At 38.0% G+C, this 8,380-nt stretch overlaps 1 protein-coding gene across 1 annotated transcript; it reads right to left on the minus strand.

Annotated features, from left to right (window-relative positions):
• Positions 1 to 2,266: 2,266 nt before the first annotated feature.
• Positions 2,267 to 5,673, minus strand: LOC122145974 (voltage-dependent L-type calcium channel subunit alpha-1D-like). Its single transcript, XM_042762939.1, has 2 exons — positions 4,153 to 5,673; positions 2,267 to 3,332 (listed from the first exon to the last, which is right to left on the minus strand). Exons 1-2 carry the CDS (start codon positions 4,219 to 4,221, stop codon positions 3,057 to 3,059), a joined length of 345 nt encoding a protein of 114 aa, XP_042618873.1. The 5' UTR covers positions 4,222 to 5,673; the 3' UTR covers positions 2,267 to 3,056.
• Positions 5,674 to 8,380: the final 2,707 nt, after the last annotated feature.

An 8,380-nucleotide genomic window follows, 5' to 3' on the forward strand; every position in this document is an offset into this window, starting at 1 on the left:
GCACAGAGAAAGCACTCATTAAGATAATAAATGATATTTGCTTAAATTCTGATACTGGCAAAATATCAGTGCTGGTATTTCTAGATCTCATTGCTGCGTTTGACACTGTTGATCATAACATACTTCTACAGAGACTGGAAAACTGGGTCGGGCTTTCTGGGATGGTACTCAAATGGCTCAGGTCATACTTAGAAGAGAGAGGTTATTATGTGAGTATAAGAGAGCATAAGTATAAGTGGATGTCCATGACATGCGGAGTCCCACAAGGCTCAATTCTTACACCGCTCTTGTTCAACCTGTATATGCTCCCACTAAGTCAAATAATTAGAAAGAACCAAATTGCCTATCACAGCTGTGCTGATGATACCAGATTCACCTAGCCTTATCTCCAAATGACTACAGCCCCATTGACTCCCTCTGCCAATGGACTGATGAAATTAACAGTTGGATGAGCCAGAACTTTCTTCAGTTAAACAAGGAAAAAACTGAAGTTATTGCATTTGGAAACAAAGATGAAGTTCTCAAGGTAAATGCATACCTTGACTCTAGGGATTTAACAACTAAAAATCAAGTCAGGAATCTTGGTGTGATTCTGGAGACAGACCTTAGTTTCAGATGTCATGTCAAAGCAGTAACTAAATCAGCATACAATCATCTAAATATCATTGCATGAATTAGATGTTTTGTTTCCAGTCAAGACTTGGAGAAACTTGTTCATGTCTTTATCCTCAGCAGGGTGGACTATTGTAATGGTCTCCTCACCGGCCTTCCCAAGAAGACCATTAGACAGCTGCAGCTCATCCAGAACGCTGCTGCCAGAATATAAACCTAACAGACCACTCAGATCATTAGGATCGAGTCAGTTAGAAATACCAAGGGTTCACACAAAACAAGGGGAGTCCGCTTTTAGTTATTATGCCTCCCGCAGTTGGAATCAGCTTCCAGAAGAGATCAGATGCGCTAAAACAATAGTCACATTTAAATCTAGACTCAAAACTCATCTGTTTAGCTGTGCATTTATTGAATGAGCACTGTGTTATTTTCCGAACTGATTACACTGTATTTTATGTATTGCATTGTATTTTCTACAACCCGAAATGATTGCACTGTATTTTATGTAAAATAATTTTCTATTTTTAACTGTCTTAAATTCATTTTAAATAAATTTTTAAATCATTTTCAAAGTTTTTAAATTCCTTGTTTTATTTTTGTGATAATTTTTTTTTTATGATTATTTTACTTTGTTTTATGTAAAGCACTTTGAATTACCATTGTGTAACCCGTTATTCCTTCTGTCATCATGTACTATCTCAACCTATACAATGTTATTTCTTGAACTTGAAGCTTTCATAATGATTATAAAAGCAACCATTTAATTGAAATGATCCTAACATCGCTATATTCGTGTGAACAGCTGGAGCGCCTAGGGCTGATTTTGAGATATCCACTGAACACTGATGTTGGTCTGTTTCTCATTCAATGCTGCTGAGCCACAGGAATAAAGCACACAAATTTTATGGACGGTTTTCACAATACTTTTATACCTCGTTCTTTTTGAATCATGGAAACTTCAGTGCCCATTCTTTGTAACCACATCTTCTTTCCATTGAGGAAAGTCATACAGGTTTGGACTGAACATTTGGATTAGTAAATGATGACAGAATGTTCATTTTTGGGAGAATTGTTCTTTATTTTATATAAGCCCATACATCAGCAGGTGTGTAACACAGACCTCATTATCAATGACAAGACCAATGAAATAGATGAACATTGAAAATACATTTAAAATAAATAAATAAACAGTTGCTGGTTGATCAGCTGAAGGACGTGGAGGACCAAAGCAGTTTTACCAGTATTGAGGCAGATACGCTCACACTAACAGTATTGGACACTCAGGCCTCTACGACGCAAGCGCTCATTGCTTTGATATGTTTAGAAACCGTTCCTACTAGAAGTAGAAGTTGACGTTTCCATCGCAATGTCTCTGAGAGTTCAGAGAGTTAGACAGCAGTAAGATATGCTCTGGATAAAGGAAGCAGAACAGTTACTGGACTGTTTTTTGGTGCTGCTGTGTAAAGCCCTTTGTAAGATCTGTTTGAGTACCTGAAGTCTATGACGTGTCCTCTTAAAATGGTGATTCTGTGATGCATTAATATTTGAACATGAATGGTTTCATAATTGTATTGACCTGCATTGTGATTAGTGATTATTTAAATGCCTTAGTTTGTGCATTTGTGATTATTTAATTGACTTAGTTTTTTAATTTAATATTTCATATCATAAAAATTTTCTTCCACCACCAAAATTGGCATCTTGCATTTTTATTTCAGCATGTGAAACTAGGCGTATGGATCATTTGCATTTCCGTTTATGTGTTTTCTTACATTCACCCCAAAAAATATTTTCTGGCCTTGTTTCCCATGAAACATAAATGAAGTTCAGAGTTCCAAACTCCATTTAATTTGTGCACTATATTTCAAGTGAGACGATCAGCTTTAAATTTGCATTCCAGTATGCTGCGGCAGATTTGAAGTCAATTATGCCAAATGTCACCAACATTGATGTGCTTTGAATATGGAAAGTAGAAAAAAGGAGTGAAAGAGACATTCAGTCAGTCACAACTTTTTGTGACATTTAATTTGAAAGACTTGGAATATAGTTTAGTTACCCAACCAGGAGGTACCATGTTTATACCATTATAATTATTGTTATATAATTTGTGAATAAAATTCTTGACTCAAATGGTGAAAGTGTCCTGAATGGGTCTGGGGAAATGCTGTTTGGTACCTTTGACCAAGTGGACTTTGGCTGGTAAGTTTGTTGGGGATCTTCAAAGGTCCAGTGCATGCATAGATTCAGAGGAAAACACTTCGGTCGGTAATGTCATCACATTTGGATCTTGCTGGAAATTCCCAAGATATCAAAAGCTTTGTTAACTAAATGAAAAGGTCAGAATAAAAGGTAAAGCCAGCAGATCTCCCCATGACACTCCCGTGTAAAGGCACGATTACCTCATTTTCTACATTATTTAGTTTGAGGGTATTATGAGTTCTGTACTATAATACTGAGACGTAGATCATTTCGTCTGCGAGATCCTCCTCGCGTTTATTGCTCGTGTCCGTCTCCTCATCGCTGTAGTCACGCAGATTGTTCTGACACAGGCCCGCTTCGTCTGCCTCCGGCCCGTGGCCTAGTGTCACATTCAGTAAATTGCTAGCAGCACTTTCCATCTCATCAATTGTCATGTCGCAAGCATCTGCGATCTCGTGTTTTGTCACCGTCACAAACTTTGGATCCTTTGCATATTTGCCCAATCCACCAGATATCATCACCTACAATAAAAGGCATTGTGTAAATGCAGCAGGTTTTGTTTCTGAATCCTTCCTGTCTATATTCAACAATGGTGGCAAGTTTTACTTGCAGTCTGGTCTAGCACTATGTGATATAGTCTAAAAGATAGTATATATGTCAGTATTTAGACTACTATATTTGATATATAGCTCAATGTCATAAATGTTCTAAAAGTTTTTTTTTCTTCAGTAAGTAGCATCGTTTCAGCCAAACTGTCAGTTCAGTCAATTAGATTTAAAATGCAGAACACAAAAGGTAAAACCTAGTTAAATAGGATTTTGGAATTTTACAATAATAAATTAGGGATTCATGTACTGCATTTTTTACTTAAAATCTCAGTCAACTTTCATGTTGCATTCATGTACCCCATGACCACAAATTCACAATGATTAGTACTTAAGAATAATAAAACAACTTTTTGAAGCTCTTGACAAATTCCCATCTCCCCAATCATTCTTCTCAACTTCACTTTGTAATAAAGATTATTTCAAATTCAAGTTATGTATTTCTAAATTAGCAATTTCAAGTAGTAGTATATAGTAGTAGTAGTAGCCTTTATTGTCACCGGTCACAGATACCGTGAAATTAGCCATCAACCTGCCCATACATATAATATGACAAGGGGGTAGACAGGACAGGAAGACAGGGAATTGAGGAAGAAATACAGCATAACATGAGGGAGGGGAGAAGAAAAAAAAACAACCCCCAGACTATGCTCCTGTGGGGAGTACAGTGTGGGAACAGGAAAAAACACCTCAGCAACATAAGCACATAGTACAGCATGAAAAACACACGACTTACAACAGGGGAGGGGAGCGGGGGGTGGAGGTAATCCAGCACAGGCAAGCAGCCATCCGGTCCTGCAGCCATTCTCGGCACTGGTCACAGACCTGCTTGTCAGACTGGCGGAACAAAGCGGCGAAGGCGAGGGATTGGGGATGGGGGGGGGTGAATGCATATCTTTATATGTGTCCGTATGTGTGTGTGTGTGTGTGTGTATGTAGAGCCACCACGCCTGGCATCAAATCTAGGTGCCTCAGTCCGCAGGATTATCATAGCGATACACAGCAAGTTGCCATGGAGACAGCCTTGATCAGGTCCCAGACAGAGTCAACAATCAGCAGGTGTCTGTGGAGAGGGGGGAGGAACGTAAGAGCGTCTCACTGCAGTGCTCTTCCGGGGGAGTTGTTGTTCCAACAGCAGCCTTGGCTGAGTCCAGTGCTGGTTGAGGGGAGCCGAAAGCAGATAAGATTGGGATTGTTCGGTCTTGGGGCGAGTAGCCGCATTCCAATTTACACGACTACTCATTCTGGTCTCCGAATCGAACCATTTGCCTTTGCAAAGCCGTGAGTTTCTTTGTGATGTTATCCATATTGCGGTTAATAGTCCCAGTCTCAGTGCTGACCGCTCTGCCCACTGCTTCAATCATGACGGGCAGCCTTGTGAGGCTTTGGACAGCTGTTACCGTTTCCTGAATTCCTCGATAAACCAGGGCAATGCCTAATCCAATCAACAGAAGACCTGTTATCATGGTTCTGAATAGGTAGATATCTTCAATGTCCTCCACGGAAAGAGCCGTCAGACACACGACCCGCCACCTCTCCCACGCGTCCATCGTGTAGCCAGCTGCGAACGTTTCGGCAGGGCAGTCAGGTTCCCCCGAACCTAAGCTTCTCGTCGAGAAGATGGCGTCAATTGCCTTCAGAGACCAGTTGATCAAATCCATGATTTCTTAGATTTTTAGTTTGGAGAGCAGTGTGGAGAGAGTCTCTCAAAGTATAAGACAATAGACGAGACGAGAGGAGCAAAGAAGGGAAGGCAAGGGGGAGGAGAGGGAGAGAAAATGTGACCGCCTTCGTTGAGAGCCAAAGAAGAAGAAATATACTGGACATATACATTTACTCATTCTCTTTGACTCAATTTAGTGTGGTATACATATGATATACAAATTTTTTCTATGTGTAAAACACTTCAATTAGTTTATGTCTCTCAAACTCCAGTCCATCCTGTTACACTGGTGTCGAGTTTCCTTTTATAATCATATGTCCTAAATCATGATCATGAAATCATTTCCTTGGAGGGAAAGCAAAGGTAAGTAATTAGTCATTAACATTTCTCTCATTTCCTCATTTTTAGAAGACTTGTTTAATAGCGTAATTCATAACATGTCCACCCTGCTGTGTCAATTAATATTGGGCATGAACATTTTTTTAAACAGATTTTATATATTTATTAATAGAGCTGGGTAGTAACTGATTACATGTAATATGGATTACATAATCACCAGATCCAAAATTACATACTTGTAATTAGATTAAATTATATTTTTAAATACTCGTAATCAGACTACAGTTACTTTTTCATTGATTACATAATATTCACACAATAGCAATAAATTATTCAAAATTTCGCGATTCTAATTTTTTTTTTTTTTTTTTTTTTTTTTTTCTCTAAAATAGCCTACCACATATATTTGTGGACATTCGTAGAAAGCCCAGTCATTAGTCAGGTGGCTACACAGCATTGGACCGCTGGGTTTACAAAATCATTTGAGGTTTAATAAGTGTTTCCACACTGCATGAACTACTGATAAACACATACATTTTTATTTGAATTATTAAGTAGGTGTCACGGTGTCTGTTCTGTGTCTCCCTGGGTGGCCACTAGAGGTCTCACTTCCCCTTATTGTCACCTCCTTCAGAACTACATTTCCCACTAGCCTTATCTGTTCATCACTGTTCATTGTATTCAGCTTTCACCACTTACATTGTTTGCACCTGTGTATAAATACCCCTGGTTGTTCTGTCATTGTTACGGAGTCCTTGTTGAATGTCACCCCTGCGTTTTCCTGGTTCCCTGGTGGATGTTCGTGTTTCATGTTTTGGACGGTTTATGTTTGGTTTTGACCCCTGCCTGGACTGTTTATGATTTTGGATTGCCCTAATAAAACATACTGCATTTGGATCTACCGGTCTGTGTGCGTGTCGTGACAGTTGGTCATTTAACCATGTATTACTATAGCTTTGAAAGGCTTTTGTCTTTCGAACACATTATAATGCACAAATTCAATACAAAGAATTAAATTTTTTTTTTTTATTCTTTGTATTTTTATATCAGACTTAGGTAAAAAATAATCTAAAAGTAATCAAAAAGTAGTCTGATTACAGAACCTTAAATGTGTGATGTGATGGATTACGTTACTAACTACAATTACTGTCATGTAATTTGGAATCAGTATCAGACTACAATTTGTAAGTAATCTACCCAGCTCTCTTTTAAAATTCTTTCTAAATTGGTAATATTTTCTAGCTAGTAATGGACTTCATTAGTATAAAACATCAACACGTTTTTTTTTATTTTTTGATTGTTTTGTTTTGTTTTTTATGTTTTTACACATTGTACCGTAAAAATGTCCTGTAATAGTTTGGACAAATTTCCTAGAAGGTGAAATATTTGGTGTGGATTTTAAGTTATACTAGCCTGAGCTTGACCAGTGTGTTTTCTGATAGACATTTTCTCTGCTGCACTATTTTCTCATATTTATCTCAAATTCCCTTTGTTATATGTCATATTTTTGTGTCCAAAATATAGTTTACATATATGTTAAATACATGTTGTAAACAGTGAAGCTCAATGACATATATTTTTGAAACAGAAACCAACCAAAATATCATGCATCAAAATATGAAATATAAATATTTTAAAACCAAAATATATTTCAAAATGTATTTTAGGGGAAAGAAAATAAATTTCCAATCTTACAGTAGCCTACATTTAGGCTAATTGCAATTATGGATGGAATAGCTTATTAAAGATCAAAATTAGATTTATATTGATACAGTAATGTTATTTATTTATTAGAAATTGTAATATTATAAAGTATGTTCCTTGCTGTATTTTATTCAAATGTTATATTGTATGTTTTAAATGCTTTTATATACAGTATATATATATATATATATATATATATATATATATATATATATATATGTATGTATATGTGTGTGTGTATATATATATATATATGTGTATGTATACAGTGGGTAAGGAAAGTATTCAGAATGTATGTTATATTACAGCCATTTGCTAAAATCATTTAAGTTCTTTTTTTTTCCTCATTAATGTACACACAGCACCCCATAATGACAGAAAAACACAGAATTGTTGACATTTTTGCACATTTATTAAAAAAAAACCCTGAAATATCACATGGTCCTAAGTATTCAGACCCTTTGCTCAGTATTTAGTAGAAGCGCTCTTTTGATCTAATACAGCCATGAGTCTTTTTGGGAAAGATGCAACAAGTTTTTCACACCTGGATTTGGGGATCCTCTGCCATTCCTCCTTGCAGATCCTCTCCAGTTCTGTCAGGTTGGATGGTAAACGTTGGTGGACAGCCATTTTCAGGTCTCTCCAGAGATGCTCGATTGGGTTTAAGTCAGGGCTCTGGCTGGGCCATTCAAGAACGGTCACGGAGTTGTTGTGAAGCTACTCCTTCGTTATTTTAGCTGTGTGCTTAGGGTCATTGTCTTGTTGGAAGGTGAACCTTCGGCCCAGTCTGAGGTCCTGAGCACTCTGGAGAAGGTTTTCGTCCAGGATATCCCTGTACTTGGCCGCATTCATCTTTCCCTCAATTGCAACCAGTTGTCCTGTCCCTGCAGCTGAAAAACACCCCCCACAGCATGATGCTGCCACCTCCATGCTTCACTGTTGGGACTGTATTGGACAGGTGATGAGCAGTGCCTGGTTTTCTCCACACATACCGCTTAGAATTAAGGCCAAAAAGTTCTATCTTGGTCTCATCAGACCAGAGAATCTTATTTCTCACCATCTTGGAGTCCTTCAGGTGTTTTTTAGCAAACTCCATGCTGGCTTTCATGTGTCTTGCACTGAGGAGAGGCTTCTGTCGGCCACTCTGCCATAAAGCCCCGACTGGTGGAGGGCTGCAGTGATGGTTGACTTTCTACAACTTTCTCCCATCTCCCGACTGCATCTCTGGCGCTCAGCCACAGTGATCTTTGGGTTCTTC

The sequence above is a fragment of the Cyprinus carpio genome, chromosome A8 (assembly GCF_018340385.1).
Source record: "Cyprinus carpio isolate SPL01 chromosome A8, ASM1834038v1, whole genome shotgun sequence".
NCBI lineage: Eukaryota > Metazoa > Chordata > Actinopteri > Cypriniformes > Cyprinidae > Cyprinus > Cyprinus carpio.